Source organism: Lepidochelys olivacea (genome assembly GCF_965140295.1).
Source record: "Lepidochelys olivacea isolate rLepOli2 genome assembly, chromosome: 1".
NCBI classification, from domain to species: domain Eukaryota; kingdom Metazoa; phylum Chordata; order Testudines; family Cheloniidae; genus Lepidochelys; species Lepidochelys olivacea.
Window position 1 is genome coordinate 185,972,013 of NC_140411.1, and position 23,038 is coordinate 185,995,050.

Consider the following 23,038-nt stretch of genomic DNA (forward strand, 5'->3'; position numbering starts at 1 on the left):
GGAGGAAGAGAATGAGAGGAGTCAGCCAGGATGCAGAGAATGAGACTCTGTGGTTGGATAAAAAGGACAAAGGAATTGTGGGTGGAGGATAGGGGTTAAGTGAATCCTTTATGGAGAGGCAAGGAATGGGGAGGTGTGAGTTAAGGACAGTGGAGAATTAGAGATTGAATTTTATATCTAGGAGATCAAAATCTTTCTCAAATTCAGCACTTTAGTTTAGATTGTCATTGCAGACTATTTATCAGCTGTAATGCCACCGCATATATTATCTTCTGAATCTGCAATTAATGTCATTTCATAGACCTCCCAGCAGAGAGGTTGAAGGAATAGTCAGCACCACTCCCCTGCCAGTCAAATGCCTCATCCGCTTGAACCTTATCTCAATCAGCCTATGAGGCAGAAATTGAAAGTCACTCCTGATTCATTATATGTAATACAATACAACACAATATATACACAAATTGCTCTTATAATGCCTCTTTCACCTAACATGTTGCAAAGTGGTTTACAATCCATGTAAAAACATTCAGCACTGGAATTCCTCCTAGCTCAGTGATGAATACTGGATCTTTTCTACTGGAGCTTATGGTATTCACACTTAAAGGATATATACTTCAAAAGTAATAGACTGGAGACTTTCATGAATAAATAATGTTCTCTTAGTGATTCAGAGCTACAGTTGGTAAGAACAACGGCTATTTCTTTACTAGAATAAGTGTGTGTTGTAATATATAGAGTAAATAAACATAGTCTGAAATTATGTAACATAAACCTGTATATATCTTATGTATCTTTCCCTCACCCCTAGGATCTCTTTAGTCTGCTGCTTATTAGTACTTTGTATTTGAATTCTGCAAAAATTCAATATTTTTTTCAAAAAACTTAACCCCCTCCGAACAGTTGCTTGAATTGATTAACATTTTAAAAAGTTGAAAAGCATTAGAATAAATGTAAGTTCTTTCTCATGGAATCAGATGTTAGACATGGCAAAGTCTGTTCAAATTACTCCATCCAGTCCCCTCTTTTAGGCTGGCTCTCCTTCTACACTAATCCTTTAAGGATTTGCCCTGATTTGCTTTTTGAAAATGTCTACTGACTGTAACTCAGCTACATCGGCACATCACTGTTCTCTGTTAATGGGCATAGGGAGGGATTGGGAGCAGAATAGTTATATTTGCAGATTATTGGTTGTCAAGGTATGGGCACATGTAGTACCTCATGGTTCTGGGGAACCAATATAGAAAGGGCCATTTCATCTCCAGGCTTAATCCCAGCACTCAATGCTGCTTTAGAACAGGGCTATGACATTGCTCCTGCTTGCCCTTCCCATTGCTGCTGCTCTGTTGTGCAAGCAGGGGAATAAGTAGGCTCTCATTGCTCTGGTATCAGATTTGCTTGGGTCACTGCAGGAGGAATACAGGAGGCTGCCAGGTTGGAAGCTTTTTAAAATGTCTTTAAATCTTCTTCTCTCTTTTTCAGTGGCATTTCCTAAAACTACTGCCTCTGACTGTATGTTTCCCAGTTTTGAACCCACTTACAAGAATAAGGATGAACACTGGCTCTCTAAGGGGAAATAACAATTCCCACTTCTAATCCCTCCCCTGGTTCTTCCAGTGAAAGAGGGGAGTCGAGGGCTGGTCAGTGCCGTGGAAATGAGATTGGGAGAAGAAGCAGGGCTTCCATGAGTTGTGGCTGAAGATGGGGTGACCACGGAAGTGGGGTGACCTTGCCCCATTGTAATCCTTGCCACTGGGGGGTTCTTCACTCCTGCAGAAGCCTGAATGAAGCTGTCATGAAAGCGTTCCTCTACACTCCATTTTCCTACAGTGATGAGGAGAAGCAGCAGCCAGTGGCCTCGTCATATTTCAGAAATGTCTGAGAGTGCCGTGGTACTGAATTATGTGCAGCAGCACCAATGTTTGATGTGCAGCTCTCCTGTTAGCTCATGGGAAGTGTGACGTGATAGACACTCACCCCACCACCAGCACAGCCTCCTTGCTCTGCTTGTCAGTGGGCAAACCTGGAAATCTATTTACATTGGTGTCAGTTCGCAGTTTATCAGTGTGGATTAGCAAGACTCCAGCATAGTTTACCAGGCTGTTTTATCCCTTATGTCTAATGCTCCTCATTTAAAAAAGAATTATTTTCTAACCAAAATGTATTATCTTTAGTTTTCTACCAGTACTCTTCATTTTACTCCTCCGTTGCAGGAAAAATCCCTTTTTCCTAACTCATCTTAATATTAATACCTCTTTGAGAGTGGTATGGGTGGGTGGGAGAGGGTGTGTGTATATTGTTACCATATCTCAGAGTCATCGTAAATACTCTACTCTTATCCAGTTATATTCCATGGACAGATCCTCAAAAGTATACCTCAGCTGAGGGCCTTCCCCACAAGTAATTCTTCATACAATATGACATCTGGCTCTTTGTCATTTTAGGTGGGAATTTGGCAAGCCCCTCTATTTTGGTTTGGTTGGTTGGGTTGGGTTGAATTGTTTATTAGGATTTTTTAAGTTAAAGAGGCCTCCAGTGTCCCACATAGTACAACATATGTAGTTTACCGAAGTTGCATAATTCTGAATTATTGCTTCCTTTATCCTACCACAGCAATTTCTATAAATACAATCCAGGATAGGATTCATCTTTTTTACAGTAGTGTTGCGAATGGCTCTCTGTCGAGCTTATTTCCTCCTTAATCCCCCAGGCTTTTTCCAGCATTACTGCTTTCTAAATACTAGTCTGCCATTTTGTATCTGAGGATTATCATTTGTTGCCATTACATTATCTATTGAATCTCATCTGTTTTAATTCTGACCATCTCTGAGCTTGCCAGATCTTTCTGTAATTTTAATTTTTGCAGCTGCATATTAGAAAAACATGATTCCTGGGCTGTTGTGTTATGACACATGTCCAGTTGCATTAGTGTAATAGATTCCACTGTAATTTCACACTGCAGAAGGAACCAGATGATCAGAATTTGCAACACATTGCTTCATTCTGAGGAATATGATTTTTTTGTGTGCACAATTAAATATATTCCAATTTTCATCTGAACAATTAAACATATTCCAATTCCAAAAAATATCTTCACTGTCAAAGAGCTATATGTATTCAGGGTTGGATATTGAGCGTGTTGTGCATTTTTTAAAGTGTGCTAGTGAATAAACAAATCCTATAAGGCCATTTGTCTCATCGTCAAAAACAAAAGCATCCAGGAATTTGGGATCACATCCCTTCAATATCAGAAGTCAGCAAGTCCAGATTTATTGAGCTGTTTTGTAGGGTTGAGAGATTGGCCATTACTGACTGTGGCTATAGACATTCTAGTACTGACATGCTTCACCACCTGCACTAATCACCATGGTTCCTGAATGATTTGCAACAGAGAGAGAGAGAAGGAAGAAAATCCAAGTAGGGCTGGTGAAGAATGTGCATCAGTACAGAATGTCTCAGATACAAGGACTGTTTACCAACTTGTTCCACAGTCATAAAGTAGCCAAAGTGATCCTACTTTCTCTGTGCTAGAGAGAGTCAGAAAAGTCATATGCTGAAGAAGTTTTCTGGACTGTAAATCACATTGTAAACCTAGATTGCTCCACTGTACCAGAACATACTTTACTGTTAGGAATTATTTTCCTATTTCACAGAGGAAACTACCTTGAAACCTGAACTCACACAAGTAGTTGTCATGGATGCACTGACAGCAATCAGGGCCACCACTTGTGACATTACCCTTTGCTCTCTCTGGGATGGTAAACAAGAGTAGAGAAATCCTGGAACCCTTGCTAATGAAGACTGTCAACTCCTTTTCTACTACATGCTCATCTACTACAGACCCTGAAACATGCAATAGTTCACTATTAAAAAAAATCCCTTAAATGCATCCAAATGTCTAATCTCTCTTTTTTCTAAGCAAGCTAATTAAAAACAGTCTAGCTTGATTTGTCAAGCTCCCAATATCCTGCACCCTCTTAGCCCTGCTTCAGGCTAGAGCATGGCACAGAGACAGTATTGTTGCTCTGGTGGATGACTTACCTCTGGCCAGAGATGAGGAAACTACATTCCAGGTCATCCTGTTAGCCCTCTCTGTTGATCACCAAATACTCCTGTCCCACTTCCAAGAGGGTGCCAGAGTGAATGGAACTGGAGTAGCCCTGAAATGGCACAGAGGTCCTTTCTCTAAAACTAATTGCCGAGGGTTGTTATAGGCAAGTGTTCCTCTACCTCCAAAGTTAAGTCCCACAAGGTTCAATCAATTTCCCCATTTTATTCAATAGTTATATGAAGCTGTTGAGAGTTGGTGAGGCAGTACAGGCTAAATTGTCCACAGTATCTGAGAGACACACACAGTTGTAAGTGTTCTTTATTTGAATTGTGAGCAGAATCCTCTCCCTATTTTCTCAGGCATCAGTTCAGTAAAGTACATCTATACAGCATCTGGATGAAGAGTAACTGGCTAGCTGTGAACTCAGGCAGGACTTGGCTGATAGGCCCTACCTCTGGCCAGAGACAAGAAAAGTGCATTCATACTCCTCCTACTGGTCCCCTCTGATCACCCAATACTCCTGTCCCGTCTCCAAGAGGATGCAAGGATGAATGGAAATGGAACTAGAACAGAGAAATACTTCAGACACATGGCCTTCTTTCTGACATCTCTCTTTTTAGTTGTTCTGCAACTTTGGAGCACTATTGAATTCATCAGTGCTATTGATTGATACTAATAGATACAACAATTTTAAAAAAATGCTAACCTCTATCTATGAGTATCTAGAAGATGTGCCCCATCCTGTCAGTCAAGGATCTGGTCACAGTTATCCATATATCTGGGACCTCTGGGTTTGGAGATTTCAATTCATTTCATATAGGAATTAAGTCACACACCCTGAAAAGGCTCCAGTTGGTCCCAAATACAGCAGCCAGTCTGGTTAGCCACAAAGGTTGGCGTGAATACATAGCCTTGCTTTGTTCTCCGCTTTGACTCCCCAGTGAAGACACAGCCGGTTTCAAGGTTTCTGTTCTAATATTGAAACCCACCATCAGTCTGGTCCTAGCTACCTGACAGCTACCTTCCCTGAACTTAACCTGGGTCATAACATCCAGATTCCACTGGAATCAGGAAACTATTGACCAGTAGATGGTGCTCAGGAGAATAGGTGATGGAAGTTTCACAGGATCTGGGCCTAAATTATGGAGCTCATTACAAAGTTGGGTGCCATATAAGTACCTGCCAGTTGGGAAGATGTGTAAACAACTGGATAAAAAGTTAGATAATGGGCAAGGACTGAATGAATATTTATAAGGTTTAAATGAGTGAATGACATTTATATGGGAAATCTGTGGTAAAATTAGCAGGGGGAGGAGGGGATGAGAAAACAACAAAATAAGTGTCTAATATCATGTGTTTATTTGCATACATCCCTATCCCTCATCTCTTTGAGCATACATGTATGTTCAGTGTGCGTACTTAGATTGCAAATATTTCAGGGAAGGAATGTATTTATTTTTATGCCTATAAAATACGCGTTAGGCACTATCAATGGTAAATGTTGTGGGGCAAATTCTGCCCTTGGATATACATACACAACTCCCACTGAGGTCAATGCATCAAAGTCAAAGGGATTTGCATGTGCATATCTGAGCAGAATTTGTCCCTCTTGAAACTTACTTCAGGTGTGGGGGCAGTACTTATGGAAAGTTCATATCTGAAAATCAAAATGATTATTTTGGTTGTGTAGTATTGAATTTGTGGGGTTTAGCGTGATCTGTAGAATGCTAGGACTCTTGCTGGTTCCAGCTAATAGTTGTGTTATCCCCATGATAGAGAGAACAGCTGTAACATTAGGAAGATAACTTTGGTGAACCAATCCCCAGATTGTAAGGAATGTCAAGTTAGCATTGTCAAAATGTCTGCAAGTTATTCTCAAACTATTTTATTTCAGTACTTCTAATATCTGACTCCAAACATTGGCAAGATTTAGGGATGATAAAGAAATAAGATTACTGATGCTGGATGCCGGCTACTATATCTAACAAGTCCAGATGCCTTTACCTCTCAGTGTGGAGTATGAATGTTTTTTTCCATGATTGTATGGATTTCCAATCTTTCTTTCTCTTTGATATAAATGCTATATCACAGGGTTTCACTACATGACAACATATGGTGGTTATACTATTATGTGCAAAAAATGGATTTATGTGATTGTGTGTTAGGAGACCAGTTTTTTGCACATGGTTGCCAGCTAATAATGATTGCTAACAAGTGTAGCTGAAATATAGTGCTGTATCCTCTACTTACTGTATAACTAGGTTGTGCAAATTAAGGTGGTTGCCTTCTAGGAGTATCTTTCTGGCTTGGAAAATGTTCTGAAAGGAAATCCTCTGTAAAGATACAACAACAGGTCAAATAAATGAAATGCTCATAGTTTGGAACAAATGTTTTATGCATAGTTATTTCATATACTTATGAATTAGGTACATTGTGCAGCTTCTGAGAATTGTTAAATACCACGTAATACATATTGGACATATTGCAACTTATGTATTTTATTTTACACATGTGCAAATTGCAGTATGTATGTTCACAACAGAGATTCCTAGTGCAGAAAAACTAATGGTGGTATGATATGAGTAATGTAATATATGTGTGTGTGTGTTTGCCAATTTTTTTATATATTCCATGTGTCATATAACTCTCTCTGTGTGCACAGTGTGAAAATGGTAGTTAAACGTGTATCAGCAGGTGAAGTCATCCAGGGAAAAGGTCTAGAATGAGTATATGAAGGAGCTAAGGAGAGAGCCCTTTGGCTTCTCGCAAAGCGGAAAGTAGAAAGGAGGAAGAGCTACTAGAGGAGATGCTGAAAGAGCAGGTAGAGTAGAACCAGGAGAGAACAGTATCCTGTAAGTCAACCCAGGACAATTCTTTTTAATGCAGGTTGTGTAAGCTTTTCAAGATTGTGTTTTTTTTCTTTTTCTTATATGTTTGTATGGTGCCTCGCACACTGGGGCTAGGCTCCATAGGCGCTATCATTATAATATATAGCACATAATAATTATCATACATTACTCATAGCATACCAGTTCAATGGAGAAATAGATTTCACTCTCCAAACGGTTAATCTGGCACTTTTAAAAATAAATTGGGAGAAAAATACTACAACTAAATTATAACACACTATTATACATTGCATTATGAGGCAGACGCTTTCAACACTACAGTAGTGTCTATTGTTAGCATCTGTGGGGAGCCTAAGACATATTGCAGTAGAAATATATTGAAAATTGCAAGGAAAATTCAATATATTACATATCTTATTGAGTTTCAATAAGCCTATTCCTTAGTTTATATCCATTCCACATGCATGCAAAATTTCACACAGCACATACTTATTCTACTGTGTTTTACTTCTTCATTAATAGTGAGAACAGTTTCTTGTATTTTAGATATACTAGTACATTTTTCCATGAAAAGGCAACTATAAACTTGATTTTTTTCAAAGAATACATGTTAGTGATTAGTTCTGTACAAAAGTATGAAAGGAATAAAGTTCCAAAGCATGGTATTATCTTGACAAGATTCCACATAAACTTTATTTAGGTAGTAACAGTAGTGCTCTTCTGTAACTGGGCTGTAGTCAACTCTAACTATACAGGAAAGATAAATCAAGTTTATGTATTGTTATTTGAAGAGGAGAGGAAAAATGGATATGATTTTAGTTTAGCGTTAGCTCTTTGAAGACTGTCATCAACAGACAACAAACCAACTTTTTGGAAAAGAACATTATAATACTGGTGCCATTTGCAACATTGATGCTAAGCATTTCCATTATTAATCCCTTTTTCCCATGGTTTTAGTAAAAGTTCACTCCAGGCTGAAACTTGGTATATCAGATCTCAGCTCTTAAGCAGTGGTTGTTTCTACCAGTTTTCAAGAAAATTGATTTAGCTGTTTTTATGTTCTATGACAGAGAAAAAAATGATGGTTCTGGTGGTGTTTACTATTTCAAGTGCTGCTTTTTTTCTGCTTGTAAAATAAAACTGCTTTGCTATTGGCATCTTTCATAGCCCTTTTGTGCTCCAGTGGAATACGTAACTGTTCTTTTAAGTGTATGAAATTCTGATTGAATGTTGGCACTTGTTTAGGGAAATACCATAACAGGTACATAAAGTTGACCTGAAGGCGCATTTTGCTTGTGATACATTAGGCAGTATTGAGGCAATTGAGGGAAAATTATATTAATTTACAACATTAAATATAGGGTATTAAATATTCAAATAATATCTGGTAAAAAGAAGGCAAAATTCAATCATAGTTTCAGATAATTTGTTTTAACACATATGACATTCATCCAAATTATGTACCTGTGTAATAGTTAAACTATTTAGAGCCAGTGTTTCATATGGAAAATAATTTTTCCCATCCCTCAAAAAGGTCAGTAACCTTTGTATAACAGAGTTCCACTTTTGTGTCTGAACTACTTGCATGTGATTAGAATTGGAATGTTCTGAGGTCATTTCTGAGCTGGCCCCTAAAAGGACGGCAAAAGTTGAACTGTTGTGAGGAGTACTGGCCAGAAAAGCCTCACTCATCATCTTTCTATTTATCTGCTGATATGGGAGGAGCTCACATGTTCTGCCTTGGAAGATGCTTATTTATGTGTGGCTGCAGTAGCTTTTCATGAGCTTGTTTTCACCAGTTGGTAGGTCAGTATACCTCTGGTACTTGGCTTTCTCGTTTTATCTTCTGTGTTTTTCATCATGTTTCTTCTTATGTTACGTATATTTCTCTTCCTATTTTCTGGATGGAGTCTCTCATGTGACTGGAATATGTCCATCATGGACAACTACAATCACTATTTGGAGCAGTTCATGACACACTTGGATGTGAAATCTGCTCAAAGGTGTCACCTTTAAGTCATCAGGCCCCAAGGAGAACATGCCAGGCTTTAGCTGACCTACTCTGAAGCAACCAATAAATCCAACTTGAAGTCAGTGCAAAAGAGCTTCCTTCAAGGCAGCAGATTCAAAAATCATTTTTTTGCTGGTAGATGATATTCTGTCAGAACTGCTAAGTTTGGTGCAGCTCTGCCTTAGTAGGTGCCCAGAGCAGCAATTTAATAACTTTGCAATGATTTGTGAACATCCAAATTTAGCAACCAGAGAGTCATGATAGAGATTCATTTTCATCAGGGTTTAGATAGAAATAGATTGTGGAACTGAACTCTAACATAGGAGTCAGAATGGAGCCTCTCCCAAAGAGGAAGTTGCAGTCCACATCAGTGACTGTATATCTTGGTTCTCCCTAGTAAATAAACCTAAATGTTCTGGTTATTATAGTTGTCCTATTTGCACTTTGTCTTTCAGAGAGCTGGTGGCCCCAAAACACAACCAGGCCACAAGGTTTTTGGCTATTCTGAGGTGGATGACACTCTCTCTCTCTTTTCCTCAGAATTTTTTGCAAAACAGAATTCTTCCTTTTCAGTCATCCCTACAAATTGTTACAATGGGTATCAACATTGTAAGTGCATATGAAGAATGAAGAAGAAGAGTTTATATCATCATTTTAATAGCAAATAATTGCTTAAAATGCTTTGGGAAACCTGATATTCCAAACCACTGTGTGTGCCAATGGATATTTTAAAAATAACAACATTTGTGGGAAACTGTGTATTACTAAGCTGGTAGGAAATAGAGTTTGTCTGACTATGCTGGAAGGAGGACAGGACACAGTGGATATGGTTTAATTAGGCTGCAACTTTATTTCTAAATGTCTGAGAGTACCTGGCAGATAAAACAGTACATTGCAGGCAATTAATTATCAATTGTATATACCCGTGGGGTGGGGGCTGCTGTCAGCCTTCCCCCTTTACCCATCCTGGCCCCCAGTCAAACTGGTGCTGGGATCCCTCAGGTTAAAGAGGTGGGATGGCTCCCTGCCATACCAGTCGTAGGAGCCCAGACCTCCCCCTCACCCCACACACATTTCCACTTCTTTAAATAATACCTCCTTTAAATCCTTTACCAGTCCATTTTCTCCAATCACTGTATACCTCCCTCATGGAGTGTCTGCACTGGACATCTGCTCCATGCTTACAAAATTAGTTGCAACATCATAGCTTAATTCCCATTTCATATTCACCTGAACTATTCAACCCACTGTGGTTAAGGCAGAAACCTCCCACACACACACCTCTCACCTTGGCCAATCTGGTGATGAGGGAAAACATCCTTCCCAGCCGCTAGTGAAAGATCTGCAAAAAGGGGTAAACAGTTGGGTGTCAGTATTTTCAGATGATACAAAATTACTCAAGATAGTTAAATCCAAACCAGACTGAAGAATTAAAAAGAGATTTCACTAAACTGGGTGTCTGGGCAACAAAATGGCAGATGAAATTCAATGCAGATAAATGTGAAGTAATGCACATTGGAAAACATAATCCCAATTGTACATACAAAATTATGATCTAAATTATCTGTTACCACTCAAGAAAGAGATCTTGGAGTCATTGTGGATAATTCTCTGAAAACATCCACTCAATGTGCTGCAACAGTCAAAAAAAGCTAACAATGTTAGGAACTATTAGGAAAGGGAGAGATAATAGGACAGAAAATATAATGTCACTATATAAATCCATGGTATGACCACACCTTGAATACTGCATGCAGTTCTGGTTGCCCCATCTCAGAAAAGATATATTAGAATTGGAAAAGGTACAGAGAAGGGCAACAAAAATGATTAGGGGTATGGAATAGCTTCCATATAAGGAGAGATTAAAAAGACTGGGGTTATTCAGGTTGGAAAAGAGACGACTATGGGGGGATATCGTAGAAGTTCATAAAATCATGGATGGTGTGGAGAAAGTGAATGGGGGAGTGTTATTTACCCCTTCACATAACACAAGAACCAGGGCATCACCCAATGAAATTAATAGGCAGCAGGTTTCAAACAAACATAAGAAAGTACTTTCTTCACAAACTACATAGTCAACCTATTGAACTCATTGCTGGGGGGATGTTGTGAAAGCCAAAAGTATAACTGGGTTCAAAAAAGAATTAGGTAATTTCATGGAGGATATATACATCAGTGGCTATTAGTCAAGATCGTCAGGGATGCAACCCCATGTTCTGGGTGTCCCTAAACCTCTGACTGCCAGAAGCTGGGACTGGACAATGGGATGTATCACTGAATAATTGCCCTGTTCTGTTCATTCCATCTGAAGCTGCTGGCAATGGCCACTGTCAAACCACAGGATACTGGGATATTGGCCTGACCTTGTTGGGCCGTTCTTAAATTCTTATGTAAAGAACCAACTAAGTAATGCACACTACATCTTGAGAAAACCTGGTATTTAATGACTTCTATGGGTGGAAGTGTGGGTGATGCTCAACTGATCCAGGTAAAAGAGGGCTTTTCTTGCACTGGTATAGACCTAAATACTCTTTCCTCTCTTCTGGTGACCTGGGGAGGAGAAGGTGATGGGTCTGCTGACCTGGTTTAGGCAGCTACAGCAAGTCTCTCTGGTTTTGTAGTCATTTAAGGAGCCACACACCTTTTCCTACAAGCCAGAAGATGGCCCCCACTGCTTAATATGAGGCTGATATGGGCCTCACTGCTTCATGTGGGGCATTGTTCAGAATATAAAAGTGTATGGTGCAGGTAATTCCATAATCAGGTACATATACCCAAGGGAAGCTTCTCTCAGGCCTCCCCCCTTACCCATCCTGGTCCCCAGCCAACCCATTGTTGGGACCCTCTCAACCTCCCTTGAATGAAGATGAAGGGGTGCTATAAGGGAGGTGTGGGTTGGCTCCCTGTCATACCAGTCATAAGAACCACCCCCCCCCCGATTCCTATCCTTTAAAGAATACCTCCTTTTAATCCTTTACCAATGCATTTTATCTGATCACCATATCCCTTCCTTATGAAGTTCTCCTAATCCACTAGGTTTGGTGTCTCTTGCCCTCTTGGGGGGAGGGGGAGAGGAGAGGGATAAGTGACCACCCTCCCCTCCCACATTTAGATCACCCAGAGGAAAAGTAGGAAAGTTCCCTGAAACCCACTGAGTTCATCCCTTCAGACATCCATTGTAGCATTGGACAGAAAGGACTTACTTTCATACCTTGCCCCTGAACCTTCCATCTGGTGCTGGTCATATTGCTAACACAGTTCCTATTTTTAAGAAAGGAAAAAAAAGTGATCCGGGTAACTACAAGGCTGTTAGTTGACATATGTAGTATGCAAGGTCTTGGAAAAAATTTTGAAGGAGAAAGTAGTTAAGGACATTGAGGTCAATGATAATTGGGACAAAATACAACATGGTTTTACAAAAGGTAGATCATGTCAAACCAACCTGATCTCCTTCTTTGAGAAGGTAACAGATTTTTTTAGACAAAGGAAACACAGTGGATAAGGAATAGGTGGATAAGGAACTGGTTAAAGGGGAGACTACAACGGGTCACACTGAAAGGTGTTGAACTATCAGGCTGGAAGGAGGTTACTAGTGGAGTTCCTCAGGGATCAGTTTGGGGACCAATCTTATTTAATCTTTTTATTACTGACCTTGGCACAAAAAGCAGGAATGTGCTAATAAAGTTTTCAGATGACATGAAGCTGGGAGGTATTGCCAATACAGAGAAGGACTAGGATATCCTACAGGAAGATCTGGATGACTTTGTAAATTGGAGTAGTAGTAATAGGAGGAAATTCAATAGTGAAAAGTGTTAGGTCATGCATTTAGGGATTAATAACAAGAATTTTTGTTATAAACTGGGGAAGCATCACTTGGAAGTAATCAGGGGTGAAGATAAGTCTAGGGACTTATCGGTACGGGGCTGGGCTGTGGCCGGCTCTGGCCCCTGGAAGGGTCAGAGCCAACCCTGGCCCACCCTGTACCGGTAAGTGCCTCCCCCTGCTGGGGTAACAGCGGCAGCCGCGGGCTCTGGCAGCAGTTTACAGGCCCGGGGCCCTTTAAATCGTCCCTGGAGCCCCACCTCTCCTTCTCCAGGGCTCTGGGGACGGGGCTCTGGCCGCCGCTACCGCCCCGGGCCCTTTAAATCGCCACCCCAGCCCCGCCGCTGCTACCCCAAGGCTCTGGCAGCAATTTAAAGGGCCGGGGGCTCCAGCCGCTGCTGGGAGCTGCAGGCCTTTAAATTGCACCTGGGGTAGCCAATCCACCCTGGTACGACGTACCGGCTCTTGGCAGTACACCGTACTGGGGCATACTGGCTTACTTTCACCTCTGGAAGTAACAGAGGAGGAGGACAAGGACCTCGGAGTATTGGTTGATCACAGGATGACTATGAGCCGCCAATGTGATATGGCCATGAAAAAAGCTAATGCGGTCTTGGGATGCATCAGGGGAGGTATTTCCAGTAGAGATAAGGAGGTGTTAGTATCGTTATACAAGGCCTCACCTGGAATACTGTGTGCAGTTCTGGTCTCCCATGTTTAAGAAAGATGAATTTAAACTGGAACAGGTACAGAGAAGGACTACTAGGATGATCCAAGGAATGGAAAACCTGTCTTATGAAAGGAGACTCAAGGAGCTTGGCTTGTTTAGCCTAACCAAAAGAAGGCTGAGGGGAGATATGATTGCTCTCTATAAATATATCAGAGGGATAAATACCACAGAGGGAGAAGAATTATTTAAGCTCAGTACCAATGTGGACGCAAGAACAAATGGATATAAACTGGCCATCAGGAAGTTTTAGACTTGAAATTAGACGAAGGTTTCTAACCACCAGAGGAGTGAAGTACTGGAACAGCCTTCCAAGGGAACCAGTGGGGGTAAAAGACATATCTGGCTTCAAGACTAAGCTTGATAAGTTTATGGAAGGGATGATATGATGGGATAGCCTAATTTTGGCAATTAATTGATCTTCAACTATTAGCGATAGATATGCCCAATGGCCTATGATGGGATGTTAGATGGGGTGGGATCTGAGTTACTACAGAGAATTCTTTCCTGGGTGTCTGGCTGGTGAGTCTTGCCCACATGCTCAGGGTTCAGCTGATGGCCATATTTGGAGTCGGGAAGGAATTTTCCTCAAGGGGAGAATGGCAGAGGCCCTGGGGGTTTTTTGCCTTCCCCTGCAGTGTGGGGCATGGGTCACTTGCTGGAGGATTCTCTGCACCTCGAAGGCTTTAAACCACGATTTGAGGACTTCAATAGCTCAGACATAGGTTAGAGGTTTGTTACAGGACTGGGTGGCTGCGATTCTGTGGCCTGCGTTGTGCAGGTCAGACTAGACGATCATAATGGTCCCTTCTGACCTTAAAGTCTATGATTCTATATTCCCCCCTGCCTGTTGTGTCACTGTTCTGTCCTGCTTCTAGGAAACAAATGAAAATCAAGGGATGGTATTTTGGATTCATTGTTCTGTTGCATACTTGTGTAGTAGTTCAGATGATTTAATATCATTTGATACAATGCAAGGGACCAAAATGTAGCTGAGACTGGTTACATCACTGAATCCCAATATTAAATATGTAATAATTTATATGGTCACATTTTGCTTTTCAGCTGATTTTGAGACTATCCAAAAACTGTTCAAATGTTGTAATTCCCTCAAAGGAAAAAAATAACATCATAATCTATATTTAACTGGTCTATGTCCCCATATAACTGATTTGTAATTAAAAATGTTCATTAGACTGCTGCATTTAAACCTATTGAATAACATACTATACTGTATTAATGTAATATTTTGTATCTTTAACATATACATTTTGTTTTCCAGCCCTGAGGGACAACAGGATTGAGCTGGTTCGAGCTTCATGGCATGAACTGAGCATCAGCATCAGTGATGTGTCTCTGTCAGATGAAGGGCAATACACCTGTTCTTTATTTACTATGCCTGTCAAAACTTCCAAGGCTTTTCTCACTGTTCTGGGTAAGTATAGCTGGCTGAGAATACCAAAGTGAAATGAGTTAAGAGAGGAGTTCTAAGACTTCTCAAATCTTGGTAAATATTTCTAGGGTGAATTTTCAGAAAACGTAGCAGAAGATGCATGTAAAACACCCTCTCTTACTTTCTCTAAAGATTGCTTGACTTGAACCATGCCAAGGAATAGCAAGCCCCTTATCATGTGTGAAGTGGCAGGACCATGAATTACAGTGCACATCAATAGCACCACTGAGTGCTCCTTAAAATGGACATAACCTCTATATCCCAAGCACCAAAGGGGTTAACAGGGTGCATGTGTTCATCTCCTAACAATGTACTGTATAGTGCAAAGGAGACAAAACCAGAGAGCGTGAAATCAAAAAGGGCTTTAAAGGCTCATAGTTTTTCCTTAGCTATGCATTTTTTTGGCTCATTCTATTTTCTTTTTTCCTCTACAAAGTGCATATTTTCCCTGAAGCTTCTTGTATGCTTCATCCTCTAAATGCTCTGCCATTTTCCCCAAAGGTTACACACACACACACACACACACACACACACACACACACACACACACACACACACACACACACACACACACACACACACACACACACACACACACACACACACTAGATTTATAGAGATGCCCAAAAAATAACGTTTCAGTTCCAAGCTTTATGTGATTCTGTCAATGTCAGTCACCCAATCAGCTGAAATTGCTATAGTTCATTGAAAGACACGTGTGTACTTAACAAGTGATATGATTTTAAAGATTGATTTTTGTTTTGTTTTGCTTTGCTTTTTATATATAGAAAAGCAGGCAGTTGAATTTAATAGGACTAATGCAAGATGTTCTCTGGGCTAGTACTATTAAAGTTAATCCAGCCAGGGAATTGGTTTTGTGCATAGGATATGAAATATGCCTCTGTGAGTCCCACTGAGTCTATTTTACAAAAATCTTCACAAGTTTGCCATTAAGGACAAAAAATATCTGCTCAAAGCAAAGTATTTTGGGATAACAAATGCCTAAGGGTTAATTTTTTTTCTGTAGAGAGCCATCTCCAGATCCAAAGAATAGATGATCAGTCAAATTCAACCTATTAAATGGCAGTGGGACACAGATAAAAGGGTGTTACAAAAGTAAAAAGCCAAACATCTAATCAGTAGCTTCTAATCAGGGTGGCTTAATTTTTTATGGTCTATTTTGTTTGGTTGTTTTTTTTTGTTTGTTTGTTTTTTTACATGACTGCTTTCCAACATCATCTGTTTTCTTTCCAATGAAAAGACAGCAGCAAGGTTTCAGAAGCATCTGTCTCACAATAATTTTATTTGTCTATAAGAACTTGCATTTGAAATTCTTCTAAAGATGCCCCTATATGAGAGTAACATTCTTTTTCTTTCTTTGTAGTTTATTCCATGCCATCATATTAATCAGAAAGATGATATATATGCAGAAATATTCTTTCTATTCATTGGTCTGATTTGGATTAGAAGATTTTAATGTACAGGGATTATTAAAGATGCCATTTCATGCCTCTGAAAAGTAGGAGTAGTTTTATTACAGAATCTACACTGTGATGGGTGCTGTTGTTTGTGTTTGGAGTAATGTTTGATTGTGTGCCGTGTTTATCAGTTTCCTTTGGAAAAGGAGAGACATAAACAAACCAAATTGCAAGATGCAGAGCACAGAGTGGAATTTCAGTGACTGGTCCCTTTATCCAGGAATCAGAGTAGCAGCCGTGTTAGTCTGTATCTGCAAAAAGAAAAGGAGGACTGGTGGCACCTTAGACACTAACAAATTTATTTGAGCATAAGCTTTCATGAGCTACAGCTCACTTCATCGGATGCATACTGTGGAAACTGCAGAAGACATTATATACACAGAGACCATGAAACAATACCTCCTCCCACCCCACTCTCCTGCTGGTAATAGCTTATCTAAAGTGATCATCAAATTGGGCCATTTCCAGCACAAATCCAGGTTTTCTCACCCTCTGCCCCCCCCCACACACACACAAACTCACTCTCCTGCTGGTAATAGCCCATCCAAAGTGACCACTCTCTTTAAAATGGCAGGTTTCAGAGTAACAGCTGTGTTAGTCTGTATTCGCAAAAAGAAAAGGAGTATTTGTGGCACCCCAGAGACCAACCAACCCATTTGAACATGAGCTTTCGTGAGCCACAGCTCACCTCATCGGATGCACCCGATGAAGTGAGCTGTAGCCCACGAAAGCTCACGCCCAAATAAACTGACTAGTCTCTAAGGTGCCACAAGTACTCCCTTTCTCTTTAAAATGTGTATGATAATCAAGGTGGGCCATTTCCAGCACAAATCCAGGTTTTCTCACCTCCCCACCCCCCTCCAAGAACCACACACACAAACTCACTCTCCTGTTGGTAATAGCTTATCCAAAGTGACCACTCTCCTCACAATGTGTATGAAAATCAAGGTGGGCTGTTTCCAGCACAAATACAGGTTTTCTCACCCCTCCACCCCCCCTTTTTTTTATTTTCAAAAAAACACACAAAAAAACCCTCACTCTCCTGCTGGTAATAGCTTATCCAAAGCGACCACTCTCCCTACAATGTGCATGATAATCAAGGTGGGCCATTTCCAGCACAAATCCAGGTTTTCTCACCCCCCCACCCCCATACACACACAAACTCACTCTCCTGCTGGTAATAACTCATCCAAACTGACTACTCTCCTTACAATGTGCATGATAATCAAGGTGGGCCATTTCCAGCATAAATCCAAGTTTAACCAGAACGTCAGGGGTGGGAGGGTAGAAAAAAACAAGGGGAAATAGGCTACCTTGCATAATGACTTAGCCACTCCCAGTCTCTATTTGAGCCTAAATTAATAGTATCCAATTTGCAAATGAATTCCAATTCAGCAGTTTCTCGCTGAAGTCTGGATTTGAAGTTTTTTTGTTGTAAGATAGCGACCTTCATGTCTGTGATTGCGTGACCAGAGAGATTGAAGTGTTCTCTGACTGGTTTATGAATGTTATAATTCTTGACATCTGATTTGTGTCCATTTATTCTTTTACGTAGAGACTGTCCAGTTTGACCAATGTACATGGCAGAGGGGCATTGCTGGCACATGATGGCATATATCACATTGGTGGATGTGCAGGTGAACGAGTCTCTGATAATGTGGCTGATGTTATTAGGCCCTTTGATGGTGTCCCCTGAATAGATATGTGGGCACAGTTGGCAATGGGCTTTGTTGCAAGGATAGGTTCCTGGGTTAGTGGTTCTGTTGTGCGGTATGTGGTTGTTGGTGAGTATTTGCTTCAGGTTGGGGGGCTGTCTGTAGGCAAGGACTGGCCTGTCTCCCAAGATTTGTGAGAGTGTTGGGTAACGAGAGTGATCAGGTAAGGTGAGCTATCACCAGCAGGAGAGGAAAAAAAAAACCTTTTGTAGTGATAATCAAGGTGAGCCATTTCCAGCAGTTGACAAGAACATGTGAGGAACAGTGTGGGTAGGCGGTGGAAAATAAACATGGGAAAATAGTTTTAGTTGGTATAATGACACATCCACTCCCAGTCTTTATTCAAGCATAATGTAATGGTGTCCAGTCGCAGAACACTTCAATCTCTCTGGTCACTCGATTACAGACCTAAAAGTTGCAATTCTTCACCAAAAAAACTTCAAAAACAGACTCCAATGAGAGACTGCTGAATTGGAATTAATTTGCAAACTGGACACCATTACATTAGGCTTGCATAAAAACTGGGAGTGGATGTGTCATTACACAAAGTAAAACTATTTCCATGTGTTTCTCCTCCCCCCCCCCCCCCCCCCCCGTTCCTCACACGTTCTTGTCAACTGCTGGAAATGGCCCACCTTGATTATCACTACAAAAGGTCTTTTTTTTTTTCTCTCCTGCTGGTGATAGCTCACCTTACCTGATCACTCTTGGTACAATGTGTATGGTAACACCCATTGTTTCATGTTCTCTGTGTATATAAAATCTCCCCACCGTATTTTCCACTGCATGCATCCGATGAAGTGAGCTGTAGCTCATGAAAGCTTATACTCAAATAAATTTGTTAGTCTCTAAAGTGCCACAAGTACTCCTTTTCTTTATCCAGGAATGAAAATCTGTGAATTAATTGAAACATTCCAGATGTAAAGGGTAAACCTAATCCGTATTCTGAGAGCTTTTAGAATCTGTGGAAAGATATATCCCCTCAAAATAAGTAATTTCTGTGTGTTACTAAGCCTGTCATTGAATATAACTAAATATTCTCAATTTTATTCACAGTTCTTTATTTTAAAAATCTCCCTCCATTCCTCAAAACATAACCCTTGCCATCTCTAATGTTCTGAGTAGGTTGTTTAATGGGCATAGGACCTGATCCAGAGCTCACTGAATCAATGGAAGAATTCCTGTGAATTCTGTGTGCTTTGGATCAGGCCCATTATTACTATATATTAGTTAAATCTGAAAAGGAAGAATTTTTTTGTCTTTCTTTTTGCTCTCCTTTTGTGTTAGGATTCCCTGAATTCATGCTGGAACTGTCTGTTAAAATGCAGCTGGATCAGTTTGGATTTTGTTCCTGGTTGTGTTTCATTTTAACAAGAGTAGTTAATATATTCCACGCCTCCCACCCAAAATAATCTTCTTAAAATACAGATATCCACTCTATATCTAGCAATAGGAAGTCAATCTGAACTTGAATATAAAGTATGAGAAAAGCTGGATTGGTTTAAAATGAACATACAAAACATGTTCATTTTCTTCGATTAAACTCAAGTATGGTTCAGATTCACTGGTCAGTTTAAAATAGAAAACGGAATTCAGTGACACTTGTTGTTAGGTCTGTCAATCATTAAGTGAATAAACTTATCTGTTATTTCTTTTGGCAATTGACCTCTAATAGGTTAACCTTATCAACTGACAACCCTCTGGTCAAAGGCTTAAAGTAGCTGATTGGCAACATGCTGTATCTTTTATTTGTTTGATTGTTTGTTAGGTGTTCCTGAGAAGCCACAAATTAGTGGATTTACTTCACCAGTTATGGAGGGAGAGAGGATGCAGCTAACCTGCAAGACCTCTGGTAGCAAACCAGCAGCTGATATCAGATGGTTCAAGAATGACAAAGAGATTAAAGGTATTGAAGAACATTTACATGTAATTATGTGTCAACATCAAAACTAAAGCATTTAATGGGATAGAAGATTGCATGGAATTGTATCACTTTCATTTTTATAAAAAGATTGACATTATCTAAATGTGCAAGAATCAATTCTACTGTGTAATGTGGAAGAATTGATCAACATTTATCATAATGGCAATATGACTGATTATTTTGCAAAATGTTACAAACTATAATTTTTAATTATAGTTATCTTAAGGTCATAATATCACCTTAGTTGAGATGGATCATAAAATGCTTTACAATAATCTTTAGTACCAGGTTCACGTCTCTATCAGTAACCCACCTATTTTGACATTTGATCCACTTTTGCCTGTTCCCAGAAAATTGGTATTGGTTTATATTGCTGTCATTTTCATCCAATATGCTAAAAGATCAGGTGAATGAATTGTCAGAATTGTGACTGTTTCCATGTAGCTATTGTTTTAAAATCATTCCTTTAATACCCATGTATCTCACACACTTGTCTGGCATTATGGTTTTTGTTAGTGAATCAAAAAGCTGCTTCAAGCAAAGCTGTGGTGGTAATAAGAGAAACAGTTCAACTTTCTTTGGTATCCACCAGCACAGAGCAATACATAATAAAACAAAGACTAATATACAGAATTAATAAGTTAAAGAGACCATGGTTGGTATCCACAGAAATATGATTTCTTTTAAATGTACCTGTCTTGAGAAGTTTCCAATTCAAAATCAGAAAATTGGATTAGAAAGAGGCATGGACTTTGGGCTCAAGTAGGTTAAAATATACCTGAGTTCCTGGGTCAAGTGAAGATGGGAAGCAGGAAATCAGAAAGTGGAGTCTTTCAGCCTGCAGGAAGGGGTTCTCAAACGTCATTGCACCACGACCCGCTTCTGACAACAAAAATTACTACACAACCCCAGGAGGGGGGACTGAAGCATGAGATCCCCCCCAGCCTCACCACCCCGGGAGGTGGGGCCAAAGCTAGACCTGAGACCTGTCACCCAGAGAAAAGTAGCACCTTGTGCAATATAATTAAAAGGCAAAATTTGAACACAGGACATAACATACATGCTGTACTATGCCAGCAAAGCTGTCATTCAAAAGAGATGTCAAAGTGCAAGCAGCGCCATCAAAAGATGGAAAATAAACATAGGTAGTGCCAGTATCCTACATGAACTACTGGTGTTAGCAGACATAAACAAGGGCAACTCATGGCACCAGATTTTTTTTTTTTAATCAGATCTTTCAGGCTTGCACAGTAATTATGCCTTTCCTGTTCAGCTGAAATGTAATACCAGCAAAGCAGACAATTTAGGGATTTTGGTCTTAAACTAACACATGGCTTTCTGGGTAGGTACCTAAGGGATGGACATAAGAAAGAAAACTCAATAGAATGGATGAAATAGGTGTTGAAACTGAGGCGGAATAGGAAGTGAAGAAGATACAAATGAGGGAAAAGCCTTGAACGCTTCAGTTTTCTAGGTCTTCTGAAGAACGCATTGCCATTGTCATGAAGGTTACAAATAAAATAACCTAACTACCTTGCAATGGCATCAACAGAAGGTACATTAGCTTTTGTGCACTGGAAAAGGTGAAATGATAAATCTGAGAAAATAGATATGAAATTGTATGCTAATGCACTTGACATTAAAGGTTAGGAGTTCTGCTGTCTGGCACCAGTAAATCCAATTGTGTTACAGTATATTATACACGGTGCAAAAGAACATGAAAACCGAATACATTCAGTTCAGAGAAGGAACCGGGGGAAAAAAAGCCAACCTAAAATGTTGCTTGCATTTCTATTAGCAGAAAAAAGGAATCATCAGCTGTCACGGTTCCTCCCCCACTCTGAACTCTAGGGTACAGATGTGGGGACCTGCATGAAAAACCTCCTAAGCTTATCTTTACCAGCTTAGGTCAAAACTTCCCCAAGGTACAAGATATTACCCCCGTTATCCTTGGACTGGCCGCTACCACCACCAAACTAATACTGGTTACTGGGGAAGAGCTGTTTGGACGCGTCCTTCCCCCCAAAATACTTCCCAAAACCTTGCACCCCACTTCCTGGACAAGGTTTGGTAAAAAGCCTCACCAATTTGCATAGGTGACCACAGACCCAAACCCTTGGATCTGAAAACAATGAAAAAGCATTCAGTGTTTTACAAGAAGACTTTTAATAAAAAATAGAAGTAAATAGAAATAAAGAAATCCCCCCTGTAAAATCAGGATGGTAGATATCTTACAGGGTAATTAGATTCAAAAACATAGAGAACCCCTCTAGGCAAAACCTTAAGTTACAAAAAAGATACACAGACAGAAATAGTTATTCTATTCAGCACAATTCTTTTCTCAGCCATTTAAAGAAATCATAATCTAACACATACCTAGCTAGATTACTTACTAAAAGTTCTAAGACTCCATTCCTGTTCTGTCCCTGGCCAAGACGACTACAGACAGACACAGACCTTTGTTTCTTTCCCTCCTCCCAGCTTTTGAAAGTATCTTGTCTCCTCATTGGTCATTTTGGTCAGGTGCCAGCGAGGTTACCTTTAGCTTCTTAACCCTTTACAGGTGAGAGGAGCTTTCCCCTGGCCAGGAGGGATTTCAAAGGGGTTTACCCTTCCCTTTATATTTATGACATCAGCTTGTAAGAGAGAACTGTTTAACTGGCTCGATGTCAAGAATGGGAGAGGCTGTGTGTGAATCATGGTGTTCCATACCTTATATTGGAATGTTCTGCCTCTTATATATGCATCCATATTAGCATAGGGATGTGAAGTTTGGCTTTCTGATCCTTTTTTATTCCTATCTGCTCAATAAAACAACTGACTGTGCCATCCCTAAATGGAGCTTATTAAGAGATTCAAATGTATCAGAAAGTAAATACGCAATACTTATTTGGCACGTAATTTATTACTTACTGCTTTGAAAATGTAACCTTAAATGCGGTTTCAGTTTTCACTTTTCAGAAATATTTTCAAATTAGTTTCCTGATTTTTTCCTGTGTAGTAAAAATAAA

General features: G+C 40.0%; 1 protein-coding gene across 3 annotated transcripts in view; it reads left to right on the forward strand.

The window, feature by feature from the left end:
* The window catches only part of CADM2 (cell adhesion molecule 2), a 1,053,908-nt gene that overhangs the window by 876,003 nt on the left and 154,867 nt on the right, over positions 1-23,038 (forward strand). For all 3 annotated transcript variants that reach the window (XM_084621993.1, XM_084621994.1, XM_084621992.1), the window contains 2 exons: positions 14,740-14,892; positions 19,872-20,009. In XM_084621993.1, the coding sequence (XP_084478119.1) occupies positions 14,740-14,892; positions 19,872-20,009 (291 nt within the window). The remainder of the gene's footprint in view (positions 1-14,739; positions 14,893-19,871; positions 20,010-23,038) is intronic.